Source organism: Xenia sp. Carnegie-2017, unplaced genomic scaffold (genome assembly GCF_021976095.1).
Source record: "Xenia sp. Carnegie-2017 unplaced genomic scaffold, XeniaSp_v1 HiC_scaffold_20, whole genome shotgun sequence".
Lineage (NCBI taxonomy): Eukaryota > Metazoa > Cnidaria > Anthozoa > Malacalcyonacea > Xeniidae > Xenia > Xenia sp. Carnegie-2017.
In genome coordinates this window covers 11886559-11912211 of record NW_025813483.1, presented here as the reverse complement: position 1 = coordinate 11912211, position 25653 = coordinate 11886559, and the positions used below count along the sequence as shown (strand labels likewise).

Here is a 25653-nt window from a genome sequence, read left to right as displayed (position 1 = left end):
ACGTGCTTACCTAGCAATTTTATCAATATTTCACGTGTAAATCATTCTTGCATCATTGAGAGGATGCCTGTCTTCAACAAAGTGTTTTTCAGGTCTGCTTCGTGCAAACCAATTTTACGCTCAATCGGCACAAATTGCAAATTAATACTCAGATTATCGACACGTGTACAAAAATTTCTAATTGAAAACCCCTCGCGAAGTGTTGCGATTTCAGATTAAATGCTTCATTCCATCTGAATCAATATGAGGTACGCATGACTGGCAATTTTGCGGAGTCATTGGATACTTACGTCAATATCGACAACCAAAGTTGCATTCCTATTGTTGGAAGCCTTATGGTGGAATATGTGAAGTCCTCTTTGTTGTGCTGACCTATCTATAAAATGGGAATACTTATTTATCATTTACCTCTGTACAAATAATCAACATGACGAATCTGCATGGATTTGTATTGTTGCTGTCTTTCCAGTATTGTTATATAAGTGCACATCGACATGAATCAACTTATTATGGCACAAAAACGATCTATAAGGCAGAAAATTTGTTCATTGAATATCCTGAGAGATGCCGTCCAGTGCATGTTCAATATCTCTCTAGACATGGTTCCAGATATCCGAGCGGTGGAAATTTAGAAAGCATAGATAAATTGCTAAAATTTCTGGCGACAACCTACAAAGAAACCGGAAGATTTCAGTACAAGAATCTTAGCTTGCCATGGAAAAGATGGGATGACTGGAAAGATAAAATGACAAGCGAGTTATCATGGAGAGGAGAAGAAGAGCAATTCAACATTGCTCGAAGATTTAGACAACGCTTCTCGGGAATATTTGATAAGTCTTACTGGAATAAATATTATAAATTTATCGCTAGAGATAAACGAAGGACTTCCCAAAGTGCTGTGGCGTTTGCAATGGGGCTCTTTGAAGGCAGAGGAATGTCAGGTATCTTCATATGTATTACCTTATATACATCCATCATAAATCTTTTGCTGCTAGATCTCATTTTTTATCATTGCATGAATATGATACAAGTATATATGTCGAACTCAATAGATGTGACAGGTTCATCTTTATTATGATATGGACAAACATCTGTCATATTGTGCCAACGTAGGTACGTTTGGTTATTTCTAGTTACCATTCGCATGATGCATCTGGCATTTATTCATTCTTTTTATGACTTAACCATGAACCTTTATCACCTTATAGAATTTACATTTTGCATGTTGCTCTTTTTTTAGGTCAATTCAAGTATCAGCCATTTGCTATCAAGTCGGCTGGCCCTGAAAAACAAGACAAACTCCTTTCCTCTTACGATGCTTGCCCTAGGTATGAAGTAGATGTCGAGGAAAATGGAATGAGCGAAGTTAAAATCTTTACATCGGGTGCTGAGATCAAGAACGTTGAACGCAAGATTAAACAACGTCTAAATTACACTGATAACAAAGAGTTTGGTTATGAAGTTGTCGACGCTGTAAGAAGTCTTTGTGCTTTCGGAATAATGAATCATAACGACCCATCTTGGTGTTCTCTTGGATGCAGATGATTTAGCCGTTCTTAATTATGCAGATGATCTGAAGAATTTTACGAACATTCGTCGGGGAACGAATTAAGCTACAAAATAATTTGCGTTCTTCTTGCTGACATTATTGATTCTATAAAAGACTTCGAAAAGGCGAGAGTGAGGCTCGTGGGGTGTTTCGTTTTGCCTCTTCAGGGACATTATTCTCTCTCTTTACAATACTTGGTCTGTATGAAAACGGCACTCGACTGCAGGCCAATAATTATGACAAAGCATACGACGGTAATCGTAAGTTCCCTTCTCGTTCTGTTCCTATGTCCGCCAACATTGCTTTCGTCCTCTACAACTGTAGTTCAAATGATGAATTTAAGGTTCGTTGTTCATTGTTACATTGTTCAATGTTACAAGATGCTATTAATGACAGTAGAAATGTTATGTCTTAATTTCACTCTGATATCTTTTTCTTAATGTCCAGTCTTAAAATCAAGTTTATTCTTCATCTTATCCTTAGACTTCTTCATTTCTTTCTTCTTATTTTGCTTTTTACTTTGCTTTTTACTTTTTCACATGTTTTCTTGACAGTCTCTTTTTTTTCTTTATCTGCGTCTGTCTTCACTAACTTTTCTATTTCTCTTCTCTTGCTTCAAACATTAATAGATAAGCGACCACTGATTCTCTCCTTTATCTTTATCGGCGTCTGTCTCCACTAATCTTCTACTTCTTTAGGTTCAAAGTTTAATAAACGACGGCCATCCTCTTTTCTTTCTTCATTTAAATTCGTCTTCGCTAATCTTTTTCTTTTTTTCTCTAGATTCAAGTATTCATAAACGAAGAACTTGTCAGATTGCCATGTTGTAATGGAGAAAGAACATGTACTTATGACCAATTTAAGGATTATTTCCAACAGACCATTGATGATTGTAAATTCAACGAATGGTGTGCTTTACCGTTGATCACCACATTGTCACCAAGAAATAAAGCTTTAAGTTCCCATTTAAACTTTAATGTTGTATGCATATTGCTGAGTTTGCTCGTCTCTTGGATAGCATCGTCGGGTTGAGGAACTGACTGTCAAATAACTGAGAAGAACGATCTGATGATTGTTCGAACAAACATGTCTTAATTCTTAATTCTTAATTCTTAACTCATAAATAATAAGGTGAATTAACTTGACTACGAAGTTTTGTTTGGATTGAGTTGTAAAGTAAGCTGAACTGAAACCACAATTACCACATCGTTGCTTCAATAAGCTGTAATGAAACTTAGACAAATATGCAAATTTTGCTAGCCGTGCTTTTCACTCAAGCATTGTAAAAATTATGCTCGTTTTCTCAAATTATGCTAAAAAAAGTGCTAGCAGAATCAAGAAAAGCCTAGCCAGAACACCAAATTAGAAATTAACGGAATACCTTATAACAGGGGTCTCCAAACTTTACAGCCAGAGGGCCACATGAACTTTCATCCAGCATGTTGAGGGCCGAAGAATATAAAAAATTTCCATGTTATCCTTCAGCTTTTTAAGTTTCGCAATGTGCTTGAAACGGAAGTAGGAAGTTGGGAGAAAAATTGACGTAAGCCACTCTTGCTAGTTGGCTTGCGACATAACGTGAACTTTCTGCACAAAGTTTATTTTGTTTAATAATATTATTATTTTTTCTTAAGTGCCTCTGTGGGCCGGATTGAGAGGCCCAACGGGCCGCATCTGGCCCGCGGGCCGTAGTTTGGAGACCCCTGCCTTATAACAACATATTGAAAATTGGTACACTTCAGGAAGGGTCAGATGAAGGAAACACCATACTCTTACCCATGTGCGGGCTCAGGTATGGCGGTTAGTTTGAGTCATGAGCATTGATTTGTCTGGGTTTTCTTTTGAAATATTTTCTGTTTTTTTGGCGAACGACATTTGATTTTAATTAAAGATGACGGTACAAAAAGTACAAGGCTTCCCTCTTTTGTATTTTGGCGAAATTCATAAGAAAATAAACGTTTTGAATTTAATTTTTGATTCATCGTACAGCACGTTTGGCAAGAGTCGATTAGTTTTGACAGCCGACAGAATTTCGTGGAGGAATGAGAAATCAGACAATGAAATCTTATTGAAAGGTGCGCTAAAGTGGTTGTTGTTTTATGCATTGAATTATATCAATGAAGAGCTTTTCAACTGAAGGTGATGCTGTTCGTGTAACGTCACGACGACTTGACAAATCTCAAATCATTTCTTCTTTTATTTTCTTACATTAATATAGGATTTATTTTTTGGACGCGAATCTTCAATCTTCATATATTATTTTGATAATTTTGTTATTTGAAGTTTTGAAGTCAATGAGAAATTTATGTGGGTGGATGATATGTTAAATATATGCATAACCTTTAAATTCTGCATGTAAAGTAGATTTTATGAAAGTACATTGTTGAAAAATCTTCTGCTACGCTAAAAAATATTCTTATATTAATGTAAGAAATAAGATCTTAATTTGAGAAAAAATCTTCTTATGTCCAAATAATTTAGTAAAGTAAGTTATTTTTATTTGTTAGATTTTACAATTCAACCACAATCTGCACAAACCATTCAAATTTTAAATAAACACGAGTTACATTTACGTCTTCAGTTGGCCAATCTCAAAGAATTTGTAAATGATGAATATGACTCCCAGCTAGAGTATATATTATCATGTTCTGGTCAAGATCAAATGCTCAAGATCCATTGCAAACAATGTCAGTACCCTATTACTCATCAAAACAGGTAAGTTACTTTTTATTCTAGATGATCACAAAGAAGGTAAATAAGGGTTGTTCTAAAGATAAAGAAGATAGTGAATGGTTTAAAATAAAGAGGGTAGACATAAAAAGGCAAAGTTGAAGGAGAAAACATCTTGTGAATCATCAATTGACTTCATATTAATTTCTAAATTACTTTAATCTACATGTTGAATCAATTTTTAATAAACTTCGATTTTTACTTGGTGAAGTTGTCTTCTAGAAATGAATTAACTAATGGAACTAAAGCAGAATAATCCAAGAAATAATTTAATCTCTAAATCTTAATTCAATCTTCAACTTTGATCCATATTTAAATAAAAAATTGTTTTAATAGAGTATTCTCACGTGTCTTGGAACTACCTTCAGAAAATTGGCAAGAATATCTTGATAACTGGTGTTGTCATGGTAATGATGCAATTTTTAAGCTCAAAGACTGCACAAACCCACGGGAGCATGATTGCTTTCTTGGTGACTGGTACATTGTTCTTCATCCTCTTGCTATAAATACAAACAACGTTTTTCTTTCAATGGTATGTTGGCTTATTAATCTGTTTTGATGTTTTGCTCCCATGGTTATTGTATTTTGTTTTACAGAAAGATAACAATGGTGTTTCTTGTGGTAAATGCAAAGCTAAACTTGGAGAGGTGACAACAACAGGTAAAGAGACTACAAGGTTGGAGAGGTAACCATACCAAATAGCAAGACTTTATGGTAGGAGAGGTAACCATAGCAGTTAGAGAGACCACATGGTTGGAGAGGTAACCATAGAAGTTAGAGTGGCTTTATAGTTGGAGAGGTAACCATAGCAGGTAGAGACTCAACATGGTTGGAGAGGTAACCATAGCAGGTAGAGAGTCTATATGGTTGGAGAGGTAACCATAGCAGTTAGAGAGTCTATCCGGCAGGAGAGGGAACCATAGCAGTTAGAGAGTCCTTATAGTTGGAAAGGTAACCATAGCAGTTAGAGAGTCTTTATGGTTGGAGAGGTAACCATAGCAGCTAGAGAGTCTATATGGCTGGAGAGGTAACCATAGCAGCTAGAGAGGCTATATAATCATTTATGACACAAAGTGACAGGATAAAGTCTGCATGGTGGTAGAGGTAATCATACCTGTTATACGTAATCGTACTTGGTTAGAGATAACCATCCAGAGTAGAGAGTTCTCGGTTATTTATAACACTGAAGTGTACAATTTCATAAGTGATGACATTTACCTATCTTCATTCTCTTATTATTTGCTCTTTGATAAAAAATTTTGTATTCTTTCTTTACTATGCGTGATTTCAAATTGTTTGTGATATTATCCAACTTTGAGGTACTACCTGCCTTCTTGTCTCTTTAAATTATTATTTTTGTTATTTAGAGCAGCGAACAACACGAAGATTATCTCCGGAATTAATTAAATATGTCAGTGTTAAACTATTCAAACATTCTATATCTCTTTACGCGACTGTTTCTCCCATCCTTCAAGATATTTTTACGTAAGAAGAAGTTTTCACTTTTGGTTTATTTGCCATTGTAATTTACGTTGTAATGTTGAGAACTGAATATTTTGATGACTTAGCAGGAAAATCAGCAAATTTATACGTGTCTTGCACTTACATAAAAAATAATAAAAAATTGCTTGTCAAGTTTCACTTAAAACGACTTAAAATCTTATAAAGCCTTTCTATGAAGTCCTGACTTTGTGAATATTTTTTAATTCTCTGTTTTGTAGGGGGTTTGGCGAAGAAAAATATCTAGCCCGAAAGTTTAAAAGTTTATCGAAAACCTGCCTATGTCACAAGTTCATCGTCAATAAAATTACGGCTGCAAAACAGACAAACGACTTATCAATTTTGCTGGTTTGATGATACAATATTGAAAGATATTTGTCCTATCAGAAACACATTTATCACCTTTAGTGTCTATTTAGATTTGGATTCTTAATATCGATACGAAATTTGTGTCATCTTTGCATTCAACGCAGCATAGTAGAAAATATGAAGGTGAAAAGATTATAGTATTCTGAATAATTTATATGCTGAGTTTAGGGTAGGTTTTGCTTGAATTAGGATGACTGAATAAGGTGTTTTATAGAGCCGTAGCCAGTTCGCAATTTTCATGCCATGGAAATATTTGGTGTTTACACGCAATAGATCTTCAAAGAAATAAATGATGATAAAGATCTGAACTTGCTGGCTGTTTACGACATTGGTGTTTTCATATTTAAGCTGTATCTGGGTCAGGGAAATAACTTTTTTAGATAATTAAATCAATTTTAAGAACATTTGCTATGTATTTAATTGGTCGGAAATTCGCTTAGGCCGTTTTGGGCCTAGAAGTGAGTGACTCTGCGCCGTACGTCAGTGACGTAAAATGGAGAAAATGCTGCTTTACTTTCAAACATTTTCTTTGACTATTCGCTCTAATGATATTGGCGAACTATACATTTATGCAGCATCTTAAATTTGTTGTGTGTTGTTTTAAAATGCAATAACAGCTACAATAAAAGATATATCTTCAGTGCATGTACAAAATATTATTCCTAACACAGTTTTTATATGCACATGAAAAACATGTGACGTGGACGAGATTTGAACTTGCACCTTCGGGTACTAGTCCGCCGCTCTACCTGTTGAGCTACCAAGCCCACAGGGATTGGAGACGAGTCAAATCTCTTTTAAACTGCGTATGGACGAGAGATTCTCGCCACGATAGCAGTATTCCAATGCCATCATCAGAGAATATACTTAATATTATTCGTAACACGATTTTTATATGCACATGAAAAAACATGTGACTTGGACGAGATTTGAACTCGCACTATTGTTTCGCTGCATGTTGTTCTCCTTTTTATGGCGTGGAATCACCTACTCATATTTAAAGTCTAATTCATCCAATTTATCGCATGAAATAATGTTGTCCTTATTTCCTCCTTTAGAGTGGACTATGAACGCATTTAGTGGTGTAAAAGTTTTATTTAAATTGTTTCTTGACGATGACTTTATCAAGTGAGTATTTTGATTGTGGACTAGCTATTTATTGAACACATGAACGCGCTAAGAAAACTTTATCTTTCAAATTCGCTTTTTATCGACTAGGAGATTATGTTATAATTTATGAATACTTTGGCGAATACATTATAATTATAAATTATGCATTATACTTTTGGCCCCAGTTCTGAATAGTCGTTTCTTGTCACGTTGTATTATAGGAAACAAAATGAATGGCATAAGAATGATCGATATGATGTTGTAGATCTACCAGAAGTTATCTCATTGCGACTGATATCATTTTTGCACAAAAACAACAAGATACTCCCTCAGTCTTTGAGAAATGTTAATAATTTTAAGGTAAGAGTACAACTTACCTTAGTATTACTTGCTTGATAGTTTAATCACAGTATGTATATTTCAACAGTGTTTTTTACAGGTCAGTTTTCTGAAGCTTTGATGGATCAATAAGGGCACGGCAGCGTTGTCATGACAACATGGCGTCACGGCGGTAATATATGATATAAAATCAAATGAGCAGAGATTTTTCTTATAGAGGTTACACAAAGTAAGACCATGGTAGTGAGGTTACTCGGTGATTAAATGTAGTCGAGAGCCATGGGAGGTTAGTAAAAGTCAGCGCGCCTCCGAACGTTTACTCAACCTTCCTCGTCTTTCGAGTTCATTTAATCACTAAGTAGCCTCACTAACATTGTTTCACTCATAAAAATAATCTCATTTATGTTTTAGAACAACAACAACAACAGCAAACGTTACTGAAGTAACCTTGGGTATTTGAGCATGCGCGTTGTCATCCTACGTGTGCAATGTGCAATGTGCAATGTGCAATAGCTATTATCAAAACAAGATCACAGAATACTACTACTTCGCTGTGATCAAACTAAGATCCCTATCAATGAGTGATTTTTTCTTCAACATGTTCATTTGATTCCCATGTGTCATGTGATTTCACAATCTTGCATAAATTTGTAAAGTGTACTGTATACATTATCGCAACATTTTCTAGTGCTGGTTCTATTGTTTTATTCCGATACCCAGCTTTGATACCAAGATTGATTGAAAATCTTGAGTTTCGATACCAGTTTTTATGCCAAAAACTCTTACAGCATCAAATATTTCTTTAACTCACATTTATTTGTTCATTTATTGTTTACTCCTAAAAAAGGGCGTTTAACGAATTTGCATATTCCTAATTGCATATCTAATGCAGGAACTTAATACGTTGTGTATGTAAAATCAACGGGCCATGTTTTTTACGTGAAACTGAGTTAAAGTCCTACTACTATCGTTTTAGTTTTTACCATTCTTTGAATGAGATCTTGAATAAAAGTTTTTGAATTTCAAGAAGTATTAGATTCATTTATTTACTTAGAAAAGGGGTGTGCGTATCGACTGGTACCGGGTCAGCAATCGACCCCGATATTCCGTTCGAGTACCGCCTGGTGTCGAATGGCAAGTACTCGGTTGTTGTACGATTTATATTACATAACCACTGCTGAGAGATAAAGGTTTATCGTTTGAAGATGAGTTTTCTCATAAAACTAGCGATTTTTGTGGCAATATATTCAATATTTCACATGTTTATATTGAGACCTTACATCGCTGGAGGAGTTTGTACAAGTAAAGCTAGACTTGAAGGTAAGACGGTGATCGTCACTGGTGCAAATACAGGTATTGGAAAAGAAACAGCTGAAGATCTTGCTAAGAGAGGAGCTCGAGTGATCTTGGCTTGTCGAAACTTACAGAAGGCTAATAAAGCTATGAGTGACATTATTGAGAAGACTGGGAACAAGAACATTGTAGCAAAACGATTTGATCTTGCTTCTTTAGCATCTGTTCGTGAATTTGCTAAAGATATCATACAGAATGAAGATCGTCTTGATGTCTTGATCAATAATGCAGGCGTGGCACAGTTTCCAAATCTCACAATGACTGAAGATGGATTTGAAACTCAGATGGGAGTTAATCATCTAGGACATTTCTTGTTGACAAATTTACTCCTTGATCTTCTAAAAAAGTCTGCACCTTCACGAATTGTTGTTGTGTCGTCGTCGGCACATTGGGTCATGACAAAAGATTTCAATTTTGAAAACATGAATGGCGAAAAATTTTACCATCGCGCTGATGCCTATGGACAGAGTAAACTGGCAAATATTTTATTTACTCGAGAGCTTGCAAAACGCTTGCAAGGGAGTGGAGTGACTGCAAACTCTCTCCATCCAGGTGCTATAGCAACTGAGCTTGGTCGTCATTTTCCACGATATTTACTGGTCCTAATCAGTTCTATTGCTCCTTATTTTGTTAAAACTCCAAAAGAAGGAGCTCAAACAAATATTTATCTTGCTGTCTCGGAAGAAGTTGATGGTGTAACTGGTTTGTACTTTGCTGACTGTAAAGAAAAAATTCCAGCAGTTACAGCACAGGATGATGATGTTGCTAAAAAACTGTGGGCAGTTAGTGCGAAACTTGTTGGACTTAATGATGAGGTCTAAAATTGAACTTTCATTTTGTTTGTTGACTGCATTGTTGTGCATGAGTCAAATCAGGGGGGAGACAGCCTATATTTTTTGCCACTTGCTAACAACAGGATGTACAAGTGCATTAATTTACTTAAGCTTTACCTTAGAATAACTAAAGTGCTCTGTGCACAAAATATTAGTGAAACAGTGAATCAATAGTTCAATAAAAATTCCCTGTCATAAAATACTGACTATTCAACTTTTTTTAATCTTTGTTTTATTCAAGTGTACAAATTCTTTATAAGTTTAAAATTCATCACAAATCATGGATTGATCTTGTGAAGCATTTTGTTGCACCATGAATGAATTCAACTGATGGAAAACTGTTAATTATGCAACAAAATCAGATTTCCATCATAAATTGTCATGTTGAAAGACAAACTTTCTTGATTTGGAATTAGAATTACTCTGAAATTCAACGTTTTTGAATGTTGCGTTCGCATTAGGGCATAATGCTGTGATTTAATGAGCACAGAATAAATTAACAATCAGTGATGTTTTCTACTTATTCCTGTAAATATTTGCATAACCACTGCTGAGATACAATATAACGGTTTTATTGTAAGAAGATGAGTTTTCTCATAAAGCTAGCGATTTTTGTGGCAATGTATTCAATATTTCACATGTTTATTTTGAGACCTTACATCGCTGGAGGAGTTTGCACAAGTAAAGCTAGACTTGAAGGTAAGACGGTGATCGTAACTGGTGCAAATACAGGTATTGGAAAAGAAACAGCTGAAGATCTTGCTAAGAGAGGAGCTCGAGTGATCTTGGCTTGTCGAAACATACAGAAGGCTAATAAAGCTATGAGTTACATTATTGAGAAGACTGCGAACAAGAACATTGTAGCAAAATGACTTGATCTTGCTTCTTTAGCATCTGTTTGTGAATTTGCTAAAGATATCATACAGAATGAAGATCGTCTTGATATCTTGATCAATAATGCAGGCGTTATGGCCATTCAAAATTTCACCAAAACTGAAGATGGATTTGAAACTCAGATGGGTGTTAATCATCTGGGTCATTTCTTGTTGACAAATTTACTCTTTGACCTCTTAAAAAAATCTGCACCTTCAAGGATTGTTGTTGTGTCATCAATGGGACATTGGTTTGTAACAAAGAATTTCAATTTTGGCAACATGAATGGTGAAAAATTTTACATTCCTTTAATGCCTTTGGATAGAGTAAACTGGCAAATATTTTATTTACTCTCTAGCTTGCAAAGCGCTTGCAAGGGAGTGGAGTGACCGCAAACTCTCTCCATCCAGGTGCTATAGCAACTGAGCTGGGTCGTCATTTTCCACGATATTTGCAGGTCATAATTGGTTCTATTTATCCTTACTTTGTTAAAACTGCAAAAGAAGGAGCTCAGACAAATATTTATCTTGCTGTCTCAGAAGAGGTTGATAATGTAACTGGTTTGTACTTTGCTGACTGTAAAGAAAAAATTCCATCAGATACAGCACAGGATGATGATATTGCTAAAAAACTGTGGACAGTTAGTGCGGAACTTGTTGGACTTAATGATAGTGCTTAAGATTGTTATTGCTTGAAAAGTACATCTACTAAGTAAATGTTTGTAGATATTGCAGCGAATTTAGCATCAAACAGTGAATTTTAACATCTGATTTTACCTGACTTTACTCTACATTTCATATTTGATACATCACTCATGGATACTACGGATCAAATCAGCATGTACCGTTAGCAATGAAATATATTTAGTTTTCATTTTCAAGAGTGTGGAAACACCACACCTGTACAATTTCAAAGCATAAACAAGAAAGGGAAGAAAGTCGTCTTTTTAATACTTTCATTTCGTGTACTATGAAAACCGAAGAATATTAGAAATTAACGTGAAATGCAACTATTTTATTTTGTTTTCTAAAAAATTAACCTTGGCGACAAATTTCGTTTGGTATGAGCCAGTTCACTTAATGAACCGAACGACCCAAGATATGCCGAAGTGTACATGCAAATGAATGAAAAAAAGTTAGCTTGAAACACAATGTCTTCCGAAGAGGTTGAGCTACTGTCTGATAGCAAATATCGTCATTATATCGCAGCTGTGGAGAAAGCTTTGAAGAGTTTTGACTCAACGAGCGAATGGGCTGATTTAATCTCCGCGCTTGGCAAGCTAAATAAGGCGAGTATTTTGACTACTATCGCAAATGCTGTTGAGTAAAACAAATATTTAAAAAGTTTAACTATTGAGGAAGTTCAGTGAGTGTGGATTTTTTCTGATTTCAATACGAATGTCTGTTTGGAAAGGGTAGTTGTCAGTTTTTATAGCATACCCGTTCACTGATCTAATTTCTTACTTGCACAGGCATTAAATGGTCCCTCAAAGTTCACCATAATTCCTCGAAAGTTGATGATTGGCAAACGTCTATCGCAGTGCATGCATCCTGCCTTACCAAGTGGCGTTCATCTTAAAGCTCTTGAAACCTACAACCTTATTTTTGAGCGTATTGGCAAGAAAAATCTTGCTGAGGATCTGTTTATCTACACAGTTGGCTTGTTTCCACTCATGGGTCACTCAGCTATGTCAGTTAAACCAGTTTTAATGAAGCTTTATGAACAACACTTCCTTCCACTGGGATGTTCACTTATGCCCAGTCTACCAGGATTGGTGCTTGGGTTGCTTCCAGGGATTGAAGAAGGATCGGATTATACTGAAAGGTATACTTAAGGATTATATTGATCACCATCAGTACATGAGATTATAGAACCATATTCAATATTATGATGCAATTTCTTTTCACAGGACAGTATCTCTTCTTGAATCATTCTGTATGGCCACAAATAAGGATGTTTTCTTTGATGCACTCTGGCAATCTGTTATAACTACTCCTTCAGTACGACTTCCTGCTACAATGTTCCTTCTTTCCCAGCTGGACAAGAAGTTACCTCCTTGTGAACAACAACATTTACTTGGAAGCAATATTTTTTTCATGGTACCTATTTTACGATGAGTCTTAGATGATTATTCATTAATCTGTACCAGTACAATTAGTTGCCATTATTAATTTATTTAAGTGAAGTATTTGAAATTTCTTCTTAGGTTCAAGGCTTGTCTAGCCCTTAATGATAGTCTGGCACTAGTACAACGGAATGTTCTTGATTTCCTGATTTTGTTGTTACCCCTTCATGTCCCCAACCTTCCTACCACATATATGTCAACCATCATGACTGCAGCCTTGGGAGTATTACTCAGAAGAGATATGTCATTGAATCGCAGACTGTATGCTTGGATTTTGGGCGGCAATGGTGTCTGGCAATCCCTGGTTTCCAGCAATGGTATTCAATATTTTGATATGTTTGGCAAGGCGCTTATGGTTGATGCCATGAAAGCTTTGTTTAGACGTCAGAATACTGCAGGTAATATATGTTGCTTGCATTTTCATCATCTACCTAAAAAACTGGTTCTAAAGCAGGATGGTTTGAGATGATTAATTCAATTTCTATTTTATATATAAGGGGTCGAGGCGGTGCTGAAAAGGAAGATTGGTAAAAAAGAACTTTTGAAACCATTCAGAATCCTGTTAAACTTGTTAGATAAACCAGAAATCGGTTCTGCCATTCTCGAGGATGTTCTTATTGAAGTGTTCAAAAATCTTTACTTTGCTCATCATTATTTCATTGAGAAAGAGGTGGACAATGAGGGTCACGGTGGGAGAAGAAAGGATTCAGAATCAGAAAATTTAATGGATGATCTTATCAAGACCAGTAATCTATTGTTCAACACTTTTGAACCATATTTCATGTGGCATTATATTGCCAAACTTTTTCAAACATGCACTAGAGAAACAGATGTAGTTTTTGATGGAAAACTGGTACATAAAACCACTGAAGAAGAAATTAAACCTGTTTCTACAGAATCTGATATCGTGGGAGATGGTAAAATGGATAAAACCTCTGATGGAGAAAAATATCCCACAGAAATTGACGACGAAAGATTGCAGCTTGTTGACTTAATTAGACTGACGGATTACATTTTGAATATTGTTGCTTTGGTGAGTAGTAAAAGTGTACTGTTCCTAGATATTTTATTGTCTTATCTTGATTTGTGTTTGTTTAAATAATCATCTCCTGTAGGAATCACTTAGAGACAGAATCTCAGCATTGGCGCAGCTTCTTTCTCAGATAATTTTAGAGCTTACCAAAGGTTGTGAGAAATTTACTTTAAATCAGCTTGAAGAAGGTATTTTGCTTTGCTCTAAGCTCCTCTCCAAACTAACACCTTCTACAAACATTAGTGAGCATATCCTATGTGGAGATATTCCCACTCCAAGTTTAAGTCCAACTGTGGAGAACTTCAGTCCCGAAGAATCCATAGAATATGATTCGAAAACATTTGACGACACAATAGAAAATGATCTTTCTCAAGGCAGACTGGATTCACTTCGCAAACTTTCCGAGAAGTCACGTGACAACTTTGAAGAGTCACTTGACATTAATGACTCGCTTAAGTTAGAACCAAGTGATGCAATTGTTGAAGTTAATACAACTTTATCACGCGAGCAAGATCGAGTACTACCCAATGAGCAGTTACATGATTCGCGGGAGTCACGTGAGTCAGAAGACGAAGGACACGAATTGTTTATAAATGAAAGTGGAAGCAAAACTAATAATGAAAAGGGGGAAGCTTCGGGTAACGGTCACACGTCTGAGAGTGGAGGAATTGAGAAAAGGAAAGAAGGACGAAATGCTGTGGAAGGTGAACGGAATAAGAAAAATTCAAAAGAAAACAAACGATCAAAGGATGTGGAAAGTAGCGATGATAAGAAACTTAATTTAACACCAGGGATGTTGCTTAAAGATGTGAAAGAAAAGGAAGAAAGCATCGCTGATGGAAACAATCAATCAATTTTAATCAAACAATGTATCGAGCATTACGAAAAATTTATCGTGGAATTCTTTAAATCGAAGATTTTTCATGACTCTCAACTGATGGAAAAATTACTTACTGATAATGATGGCATTGCGTCATATCATACAAAAACATACCAGTGAGAAGAACAACACGTGCTCTTCAGACGTAGATAAAGCAAGGACATTTACTGCCATGTGTAAACTGTTGGTAGAGTTGTCATGTTTTCCCATGCAAAGCAGTGGAGTTTCAAAAGAGAGAGGTTTGATTAAAGTATTTGCTTACTCTTGTACTTTCATGTCTTACTTATAGCGGGGTTGTGTCATTTTTATTGTTCCAGTACTGGAGAACGGGGGGGAGGGTAAGTGACATCTTTATTGCTCTAGTACTGGAGAACGTGGTGGGGGGTAAGTGACATCTTTATTGCTCCAGTACTGGAGAACGTAGTGGGGGGTAAGTGACATCTTTATTGCTCTAGTACTGGAGAGCGTAGTGGGGGGTAAGTGACATCTTTATTTTTCCAGTAGTTACTGTCATGTTTTATACATTATATATTGGAGAGGATCCTCTTTTTTATGCAATGTTTTTTCTTTATTGTTTGTATGCTTAGTGTTGTTATATGATTCATTACATACAATCTCCGCAAAAAGATTTCTTCTACGTTATACAATTCTACGTAATACAGTCTTTAAGAGACTCTAGTTAATCAACTGTACACAGTAGAATTTTACATTAACCCAGCCCTATATAAATAACACGAAATAACAGAAAGAATTTCATCCTCCCTAAAGTCAGAACTGAGAACGGGAGGAAATCATTTAGGTCTCAAGGTGGAAAACTTCGGAATCTACTACAAATAGATTTATGAAAGGAACAATCTATAGTTAGATTCCGATCCAGAATGCAGCAGTTTTTTTAATTTCTATGATATTTTTTAGATGGAATTTTTCAACTAATATAATTTTAGTTTAGTTATATGCATGCAGCGAAAGGGTAAACCTGCATGTAAATATATATTGTCTATAATAATAATAATTTATATATATATTTTTAGATAAAGATCATCCTCCAATATGGTTGCGATGTTTACTTGCTTGTTGTCATCAGATTGCAGACTTTGACATCCAAAGTACTTCCATCTCTACCGTTCTTGACCTCATCAATCTTACGTTATCTGTAAACCCAGCTGGTCTTGCCTCAACTGGAGTGATAGTTATCCCCATTCTTACTATTGAAGACGTTGTTTTGATTGAAAAGTCTGATATGTACAAGGTAAGTCATGCAGGGTACCTTTATTCAAAAAGTGTGTACTGTAATGTAATGTAAAAGATAATTTGCCACTTTTCTTGATCACACTAACAACAGTTATCCATACTATGACCTTCATTGTTCCTATTCATATCAATCTTATACCCTATAACAAATCATTTTTCTGTTTGCTTATCGCTCAATTTTCAACTCGTAGTGTGTCTGTTAATCCAGGTGATTGCTAGCAGTTTATGGTCAACATTGGGTCGTCCTCTTCCCATCCATCATAGGAAAGCTGTGGAACTATTGATACAACTTCATAACTTGACCCCAAGCCCTCGTCTATGTGAAAACGTCATCGGATCATCTATGGTTGCTTCTCAAAAGGTCTGTTCTGTCAGGAAGTGATAACGGAGATTTACTTAGCTAGGATTGTTGGATTGTTGAAGATCGTCGAGTTAGTGATTTACATATTCCAGTATTTTCCGATTTCAGTGTCCATTAAACCAACATGAAAACTGCTCAACATTATTCCTGTTGTAGACATTAACATCCATCAATTTAGCGTTGAGAATTCAGTCAAACCCAACAATATAATACTTAAGCAAAAACCAAGAAGAATGTGAATATACTTATCGCACCGTGGATGTATTGTTTTTTCAGGAAAGTCGCCTTGAGGCACTGAAGAGGTTTGCTAACCTCTGGCATATAGCAAAGAGTATTTTATCTCAAACAGTACAAGGAAGAACTGCACGAGGATTGAGAACATTTGACAGGTCTGATTATATTTTCCCAAATCTAGTCAATAGCACACCAACTCAATGTCTCCCTAGTAAATGAAACTCTTGTCTTTTGACTTCTTTATTTCATTGTGCAGGTCTCTGTTTGTAATGTTAGATGGGTTTGAATCTGAAGAACCTGAAATAAGGTAGAGATGGCCACGTATTGTTTGAAATGGCCATTGTTGAACTACGAGTTTTATGTTATTGTTTTTTATTGTTTAGATCTCTTACTAAGATGTGGGTTAGCCATTCACTTGAACAAGGGGACATTGGTCGAATACTGGAACCTCTTCTTTTGCTGCTCCTTCATCCATCCACTGCCCGTGTCTCAGATTTCCATTGTGAACGAGAGAAGAAAAAAAGACAACAGATGAAAGATAATCAGAGGGAGCATGAGGACAAAGAGGTGCAAGATAGAACAAAGGATATAAATAAGGAACACCACGCAACTTTTGAGGATAATGATCCGGACAAGAGGCATACTGAAAGTAAGTATTCTCGTATATAAAATAGCACTTGATTGCGTTTCATCCTTTCAATTGTTTTGTTGTTATCACGTTTTACCCACATTATCCCTAGAAAATGGAGAGGAATCCTCAACATCCTCACAAATCCTCTATTCAACATCAAACATGTACAAACTCCATTACAGTGGTAAATGTGATTATCATCGTATACTTTATGCGTTTCGAACACTTTCCGGCATCCTCCGTGTTGTTCCGAGGCAGTTCGTTTGTGCATCAGCCGCCACTAGCATCGGCAGCTCGTTTGGACCTTATGAGGAACGTATCAAAGAATTATTGATTCGTCACAAACGATCTTTACTTGGAAATGGGTTTTACGGTCCACTTTTCTATGAAGCAGGTAAAATACAGGATTTCCATGATTGAATCTGTGTTACGAATGGTTCTTAACGTGTTTTTTTTTGTATGATACAAAATTTTTTAGGTGAATCATCGATGTCGACAGGAAAGACGTCGATAAGGCCAAATAAAAGTAAATATTTGGAGATTCTAATCACTATCGCATTATACTTCATTCGAAGTCATTATCGATCTTCAAACATGACTGTTGAATTACTTGATGGTAATGTTAAGATTCAAGTATCCAGTTTAGAATGCCTGACAAACTTGATTTGGGAACTTGTTAAACTGGTTAGGGAGGGCGGTCACGGTTTTGGTAACTTCATCACGGACTTACTGTCTCGTTGTCGAGTTCAGAAGGCAATCATTCATTGTTTGGCCGCTACTGTCGGCAATATATCTCCGGAACCGATGGTTTCCCGAGCATCGCACGATGGTTCCAGCACCTCAGATCAAATAATACTGCAGTCGAAACTTTTAGAAGTCATGGAATCGTTGATTGTTCTCGAGCATGCGCTTCTTTCTACTGTCGAAGCCCTTACACCAGATCACCATGGCAACGCAGACTTTGAAATAATAATGAAAGCGGGTGAAGAACCTAGTCCGAATGTGGAGGGTTACACGTCAAAATTTCGTCAGGGGAAATCTCTCTCTTCTCAAGAAATGCTGCTGAATATGATATTACATTGTCTGAAGGCTCAAGATGATTTTGAAGTGAGAGGCCGTTGGACTGGCTTTATAGTTGAGTGTCTTCCTTATTTGGGCGCAGACCTCAAAAAATGGGTTGTCCCTGTTGTGTTACAAATGTGCACCAATATAAATGACGTCACCAGAGTGTTTGAAGGTCATGCAAGTGCGCAAATGAACTGGTAAGATTGCTACATATTATTAAACTAATGAAAATAAATAACTTTTTTCTAGTGTTACATTTTCTTATGCAGTAAGCTACGAAGTATGAACATTATTACAGGACATGTTCGAACTATTTTATAGTTTATCTTCGATGAGAAAGCAAGAGTTGACCTTTCCACCAGATTATTTGTTAGCTTTACTTGCTGGTCTAACGTCCATATGTCATTTCTGTTTGCTTGATGCCGTTTCGTCACCAATCTTCGTTGTACAACCTAGAGCAGGTAATAATGTAATTTCTGTTTACGTGATGTTGTCTCGTCACCAGTCTTTACTATACAACCTAGAGCAGGTAATAATATAATTTCTCTTTATTTTGTCTCGTCACCAGTCCTTACTAAACAACCTAGAGCAGGTAATAATGTCATTTCTGTTTACTTGATGTTGTCTCGTCACCAGTCTTTACTATACAGCATAGAGTAGGGTAATATCACTGCTTACATTATTTTTTTAATGTGCTTCAAAATAACATTTACGATCTAGTCTGACTTCTATACTCGATTATTTACACGTGAAGAGATGAAATTATGAAGGATTGTGTATCACAAAGTATTTGATCTGCTTCGCATTATTATATCAAAATATGTCTCCGGTTCTCAGATATTTACAATAACTTTCGAAAATTTTGGCACTCCCTATTTCCTTTAAATATGCTCAACTAGGTAAACGTTTAAATGAAAATTTTAAGGTATGAGTACTCGTAATTCTCAGAAGTATAAGCAACACCAATAGTTAAACGGAAGTTCTATAATATTTCACGAACTTCACTTTTCTGATGTTTTGTTGTTGTATTTTTATCCAGGAACTTCAACGAACGTCCATACATTAGATTCACCACAAAAGCCAGCCCGCTCCATGCAAATCTTTGCCAACCTTTTACATGCATTTTCATCAAACAACAAGTCCAGTGATCCATCTACATCCCACCAATACCCCACACCACTTCTTGAGGCACGCGAAGGATTATTGACCATATTACCTCAAGTGATCGCGACTTTGGTCTCAGTATGGGGGGTGTGGGACCTAGATCAAACCACAAAATCTTTACCTTCCCGTATGGCTCTCTTGGGAACAAGCAAGGTAGGAATTAGTTTTTGTTGTTACTGTGGATCATAATGGATATTTATGACCACCAGGGATCATCTGTTGTTTTTCTTCACAATCATTTTAAAATTGTGGTCCTGTGGGAAAATGTTCTTAAATAGGAATCATCGTGTGTTTTTTTCTTCATAGTAACATCTACAGGACTAGACTATGAATAAGAACTAAATTTCATTCGTTCTAACCGATTGCTTGACATCCTGTCTTGTAGATTGTTTTCGATCAAAAATTTTTGCCTGCTATTTTTCTCCTATAGACTGTTTTGTAGACATTAATTACTATAAGATGCATGCTCTCCTATTGTCAGGTACATTTTGTTTTTGTAGACCTTACGTCAAAATATTCTTCAATTACTAACACCTATCGCTATGAATCACACCATTGTGTTTATCGCATCTCTCGCTGATGTCTGGAGTAGTAAGAGTGTGACGTCGAAAGATTGTGAAATGAAATCCAAATTTTTCCTTGTTGTATCTGATGATCAACTTCGTTTGGTCTCACTAATGCTTGATATTAAGGTAAACAATCATCATAATAACTTAATTTTAATCTTAATCTAGTCTTTCAACAGGTAATTCCTTCCATACTCTAATAGAGCAAAAGTAAACACTCAACTATTCAAATTTAGCTAATTGCAACATAATTTTTGTGTCACTCTTTCATTTGCTTGAGGAAAGGCATTTTATTAATCCAGAGTTTTTTTGAGAAATAATTTTTCTGTACGGGATAGACTTATCATTACTGTACATCCACGTAGTAGTTATTTAATAAAAATAATCTGAGTAAAGATAATCTTTTGAAGATCATTCTCTAACTTCGTCTAAGACTATCTTGTATATACCTTGTTAATTGTTATTGTAAATGTAATCCATTAAATTTAATTTTTATTAAGAAGAGAATATTCTGGGTTTTTTCAGGTTTTGTCTTTGGAAGTTTTGATTTCTTCGATACAGCAAATACTTCATCAGGATGCGACCAGTCGTGACAACGGTTTTGAAGCAAGTCTTTTGCATTTTTTGCACGAGTATCTCGTGCGATGTACCAGCGATCATATTACTCAAATAAAAACCCTTTTTCTTGCCTTGATCAAAGATACTTTACAGATGAACCTGCCCCCTCCTGCCGTGTTCTTGTTGGTCGTTAACTTTCACTCCTTCTCTCTCCGGATACAGACAAAGGCAGAAAGAAAGTTTCGCAAAGAAACTCAGGTATATTTACAGCACTTGAGAAATATTAACGAAGCCAAAGTGTGGCCACTGGATATAAAGAATTTATGAAAATCTTACGTCAGAGGTCACCCCCTGAAACCTGTATGCTCTCCTGCTTTTAACCCTAGATAATGTATGCTGTACTGTAATCAATCAAAGAGATTATTTGCTACCCTGTAACGAATCTTACAGAATGTATGTTAAACTGTAATCATCCATAAAGATATTATCCTATTAATTCTTAACCCTAGAGAATGTATGGTGTATTGTAAGGAATCGTAAAGATCGCGTGATGTCCTATATTTAACTCTAGAGAATGTATGGTGTATTGTATTGAATCATAAAGATCGCGTGATATCCTATATTTAACCCTAGAGAATGTATGGTGTATTGTAAGGAATCGTAAAGATCGCGTGATATCCTATATTTAACCCTAGAGAATGTATGGTGTATTGTATTGAATCTTAAAGATTGCGTGATATCCTATATTTAACCCTAGAGAATGTATGGTGTATTGTAAAGAATCGTAAAGATCGCGTGATATCCTATATTTAACCCTAGAGAATGTATGGTGTATTGTATTGAATCATAAAGATTGCGTGATATCCTATATTTAACCCTAGAGAATGTATGGTGTATTGTAAGGAATCGTACAGATCGCGTGATATCCTATATTTAACCCTAGAGAATGTATGGTGTATTGTATTGAATCATAAAGATTGCGTGATATCCTATATTTAACCCTAGAGAATGTATGGTGTATTCTACCATAGATAAATACTGTAATCAATCATAGCGATTGTATGCTATCGCAAATTCAACCCCCAAGAGTTCATCTTAGATTATAAGGAGAGAGTTGCTTGTTTTCGCAGATAATTTTTTAGGGACCACTCACGTTCTACTTTGTATAACGAGTCAAATTTAGCTTTTCTTCTTTTGAAGGATGTTGCCCAACGTTTAATTGAGTCTTGCACATCGTTAGCTGGCCTTTCGCTTGGTTCATCTGCGTGGTTCAGTCGAAATCTCTCTGTAATAAAATTACCTCAAAACAATGATGTGGATACCTCCGCGAACAATGCCGATGATGTTACGGTGAAAAACGATCCTCCCGTTGAGTCTACAAGAAAAGTTGAAAGCGGTATCAACTCTAGCAAACACAGCACGCAGGCTTTGATTGTTCTTGGTGATCTGTTGGCGTCACTATTGGATACATTGTTTGGTAGTGAAGAGAAGGAACGAGTTTACAATTTTCTTGTTCATGTCATGTCCAATGTTACTCCTTATCTTAGAAATCACAGGTTAGTTCGTTTGGAAAGTATCTGTTCTGGTCATTTGCACGGAACACAATTTCTGCGACAGGTCTCTGAACTCAAGATAAAATCAGCATAGGACTTTTTATTTGCTAGTTAAGTAATAAGACATAGTTTATAATGAACAGCCTTAGGTTATTTGCTCAATAATCTCATTTATGACTTAGGTAGAGGAAGTTCGTGCCCCTATGTTTGTGTTTCATCTCTTTTTATCATTTAGCGTTGCCAATGTTCCAAGTTTCCGTGCCTGCAGTACGCTGGTTGCTTCGCTCAGTGGCTATCAATACACAAGGAAGGCCTGGCGCAAGGAAATGTTCGAATTATTCTTTGATGCAAATTTCTTCAAAATTCCCTTGGATTGCGTCGGAAATTGGCGAATCATTATTGACAATCTCTTAACTCAGGACCAGGGCTCTTTTCGTGAGCTGATGGCGCGAGCAACTGTAACAAGCACACCCACACTTAACTTATTTGGAAATCAAGAGACAGTGAGCATGTCTAGCTTTGCACACTACATTATCTTACTATCCATCATGTTATTTTACTATCCATCAGGTTGTCTTACTATCCATCATCTTATCTTACTATCCATTGTGCTATCCTACTATCCATTTTTCCATCTTACTATCCATTGTGCTATCTTACTATCCATTGTGCTATCTTAGTTATCTTACGATTCATTATGTTATTTTACAATCTATTATTTCGTATATTTAGGAAATGCGACAACGTGCTTTGATGCTGAGACGTCTGTCATTTGGTGTATTTAGCAGTGAATCAAATCAATACCAGTCCTTTCTTCCTGAGATGCAAGAGCGGCTGGCAGAGTGCCTGCGTATGCCCCAGGTCCCTGTCCTTCATGAGCAAGTCTTCCTTTTCTTCCGCGTGCTTCTTATACGCATGTCAGACAACATGACGTCAATCTGGCCAATGATTATCTCTGAAATGATACATGTGTTCATGTTGATGGAAAGCGATCTATTACAGGCAGATAGGCCTGCACGTGATCAACAAATGTTCTATTCTGAGGCAGTCCTTGGTTCCAGTACTTACGTGAACTATAGTCGCAAGAAATGGCTTGGTCTTTACCTTGCTGTTTGTAAGGTATTGGATATGGCATTATGCCTTCCTCCTGAACAGTTACCTCAATTTCAATTGTATCGTTGGGCATTTGAAAGTCCAAACTCTGGGGAGAGTAATGAGAAGGAATCAATAAAAGAGACTGGGAAGGTAGTCAAGCCAGAACAAGGGACAGAGATACCTTTAAATGAACATCACAATAAGACCATGGAGAATGGAAAGGTGGTAAGCAAGGATTACAAAATAGAAAAAGTTTCAAGAAAAGTTGAAAAATCTGAATCCGGAAAAGATTTGTTAGCCAGTGATAAGACCATTGTGAAAGTTTTTAGACCATATGTCAACAGGATAACAAAATTGTTGCAAAAATGTGAGACTGTTTATGAGAGTGAAAAGGTCGGACATGCTGGTGAACCTTTGTTAACTATGCATCATCTAGAATCTGTTCAAGAGTTGCTTCCTTTTTTGCAAATGCTTTCAAATGAAGGACGCATTTTATTTGATCTTCAAACTAACATCCAACAAAAACAGAGAAGATTGAGGATGGAAAATGGTAATAACAATTATTTTGAGAGATTGATTGAAAGAGACTTTCTTGATGCTCTGAATGAATGAGAACATTGACAGTATTCTGTATCATTAAACAATTCATCCTAAGCTTACTATTGTACAAGCTGAATTATTTCCCTTTGACATTTAGTCATCAATTTCACCAAGTATTTAAATGTTGTATTTTGTTTAAATGTGAATTGAGCAATAACAACCAAAATGTACTGTTTATATTTTAAAAAGCATCAAGTGTTGTACAAAATTTTGTAAACAACTTTTAGCTTCAGATTGAGGAAATTGTTCAAGACCATCTAAAGCTGCAGCCCCACAGTCATGTGCATGTTTGAGAACACCTTTTATGTCCATATTGTCTCTATGTATGCTGCTGTCTATGGTTATTATGGTGTTTAAAGGATTCTCTTGAACATTTGATGGTAATAAGTGTTTGTTTTGCACAATAAATATGTTCTGAAGTGAAATATGTTCAAGTTTTGTGTTTATCTCTTCATAGTCTTTGCGTATTTGCTGCAGGAAAGCTAAATTTTTACCAAACTGAAATGCCGCATCTTGTTGCTAAAAGACAAAGAATTGATTTAACTGACACGTCATTGCAATGTACCATGATTATTATTCAGTACTTACCTTTTTTGGTACTTGGCATAACATGAGGGAACATAGGCAGCTCTTGGCAAGTAGACTACCAGAAGATTTAAAAATAAGATGATTCATATCATGTAAGCTTGTTTCATTTAAACGTTTATAGTCTTTCATTGTTTCTCCTTCAACAATATCACTAAGAATTTCTGCCATAATTTCTACAACTTTAGAGTTCTCTAGCTCTGATAGTCCAACGGATGCTTTGGCTAGGAAAAAATCGCCAGATAATACAGTAATTTTGTTGCCAAAGTTCATGGTTTTTATGTCATCTGATGATCGAAACTGACTGCTATTCACCATACCTAAATGAATTGCATACCCTAAAAAATTGGAATAAAGTTAAATTGTGCTGTAAATGGTTCTAAAATTCATATTGGTGCACTTCAGATTTCAGAAGTAAATACTATGAAATTAATGTGGTGGTTTTTTGGTTCATGTGTATTTGTAACTTTAATCTACCTAAATACAACATGAGTCCAAAATTTTAGTTCATATTCAGTCACTAAATTATCTGGAATCCACATAAGATTTCCAGTGCTAAGCAGTTCAAATCAAATATGAATTTAGTGATAGCATGGCTAGACCACAGTATAGAGAACATACAGTAGGGCCACTACATTGAATTTTTTCGTGCCACGCATGTCTTATTCGGTCTTATTATGCATGTGATTATATAATGGCAGCCGGTAAATAGCATTGTGTGACCAATAGAATTGACGATATGGCAAATGGCAGCCAGTAAACTAAAATAAGCAGCAGCCAATTGCACAGCGAAGTGGCTGTACTGTATATTCCTATACTGTGGCTGGACTACCTGTGTTAATCATTTCAGCAACTTCAGCTAATTTGCGTTGTTTTTCCTGTACACCACTGACATGATTTTGACCCAGGGGAGAGGGTTCAAATCCCCTTATTAAGTTCTCCGCACTTCGAGAAATTAATAACACTATCAACCCAATAGAATTTAAGCCCTCGTCACGGTCATAGATAAAGTTTCTCGCTGTCTTTAACAGGGGATGTCTTGATCCTACCAATTTCTTACTTTGCACCAAGACACTAGATATCTCATCACTCAAAAGACAGCGAAGCAAGTTAGTCTGATAACCGACAATTCTTTCAGCGCTCAGAGAAATTTTATCCATTGTTCTATCTTTAATCGAGGTTGTATACAAATTAGCTCTTGTACGAAAACAATCGCCAATTTTTTTCATAGAACGCCAAACAATCAAATATTTATGTTTGTGTAACTTGATCATTGTCGCCGCCATATTGTATGAT

The 25653-nt window shown here is 36.0% G+C and overlaps 4 protein-coding genes and 2 pseudogenes across 7 annotated transcripts; 5 read left to right on the top strand and 1 right to left on the bottom strand.

Annotated features, from left to right (window-relative positions):
- The first annotated feature begins 270 nt into the window (after positions 1-270).
- On the top strand, positions 271-2694 carry LOC124441856 (annotated as a pseudogene).
- A 100-nt stretch (positions 2695-2794) lies between these two features.
- LOC124441857 (E3 ubiquitin-protein ligase E3D-like) lies at positions 2795-8623 on the top strand. 4 transcript variants are annotated; one of them, XM_046992320.1, is made up of 12 exons: positions 2795-3341; positions 3539-3624; positions 4057-4264; positions 4616-4811; positions 4876-4939; positions 5647-5764; positions 6001-6127; positions 6199-6271; positions 7207-7276; positions 7480-7618; positions 7698-7769; positions 8009-8623. In XM_046992320.1, the coding sequence occupies exons 1-11, from the start codon at positions 3328-3330 to the stop codon at positions 7716-7718; spliced, it is 1116 nt and encodes a 371-aa protein (XP_046848276.1). In that variant the 5' UTR covers positions 2795-3327; the 3' UTR covers positions 7719-7769; positions 8009-8623. The 4 variants fall into 4 exon arrangements, with proteins under 4 accessions (XP_046848276.1, XP_046848277.1, XP_046848274.1 ...); XM_046992321.1 differs by having other exon boundaries at positions 7698-7816; XM_046992318.1 differs by having other exon boundaries at positions 7686-7769.
- A 93-nt stretch (positions 8624-8716) lies between these two features.
- LOC124441858 (retinol dehydrogenase 13-like) lies at positions 8717-9983 on the top strand. The gene has a single exon (XM_046992322.1). The coding sequence runs from the start codon at positions 8803-8805 to the stop codon at positions 9769-9771; it is 969 nt and encodes a 322-aa protein (XP_046848278.1). The 5' UTR covers positions 8717-8802; the 3' UTR covers positions 9772-9983.
- Positions 9984-10405: 422 nt separating this feature from the next.
- On the top strand, positions 10406-11426 carry LOC124441859 (annotated as a pseudogene).
- Positions 11427-11557: 131 nt separating this feature from the next.
- On the top strand, positions 11558-24197 carry LOC124441697 (protein dopey-1-like). Its single transcript, XM_046992164.1, has 21 exons — positions 11558-11944; positions 12128-12480; positions 12566-12755; positions 12870-13179; positions 13279-13814; positions 13897-14810; positions 14984-15078; positions 15726-15943; positions 16154-16306; positions 16583-16695; positions 16797-16847; positions 16924-17189; positions 17281-17565; positions 17650-18433; positions 18558-18697; positions 19276-19553; positions 19901-20092; positions 20492-20782; positions 21725-22080; positions 22313-22580; positions 22810-24197. The coding sequence occupies exons 1-21, from the start codon at positions 11807-11809 to the stop codon at positions 23782-23784; spliced, it is 6906 nt and encodes a 2301-aa protein (XP_046848120.1). The 5' UTR covers positions 11558-11806; the 3' UTR covers positions 23785-24197.
- LOC124441800 (all trans-polyprenyl-diphosphate synthase PDSS2-like) lies at positions 23877-25635 on the bottom strand. Its single transcript, XM_046992266.1, has 3 exons — positions 25190-25635; positions 24361-24695; positions 23877-24291 (listed from the first exon to the last, which is right to left on the bottom strand). Exons 1-3 carry the CDS (start codon positions 25629-25631, stop codon positions 23947-23949), a joined length of 1122 nt encoding a protein of 373 aa, XP_046848222.1. The 5' UTR covers positions 25632-25635; the 3' UTR covers positions 23877-23946.
- Between the last annotated feature and the right edge of the window lie 18 nt (positions 25636-25653).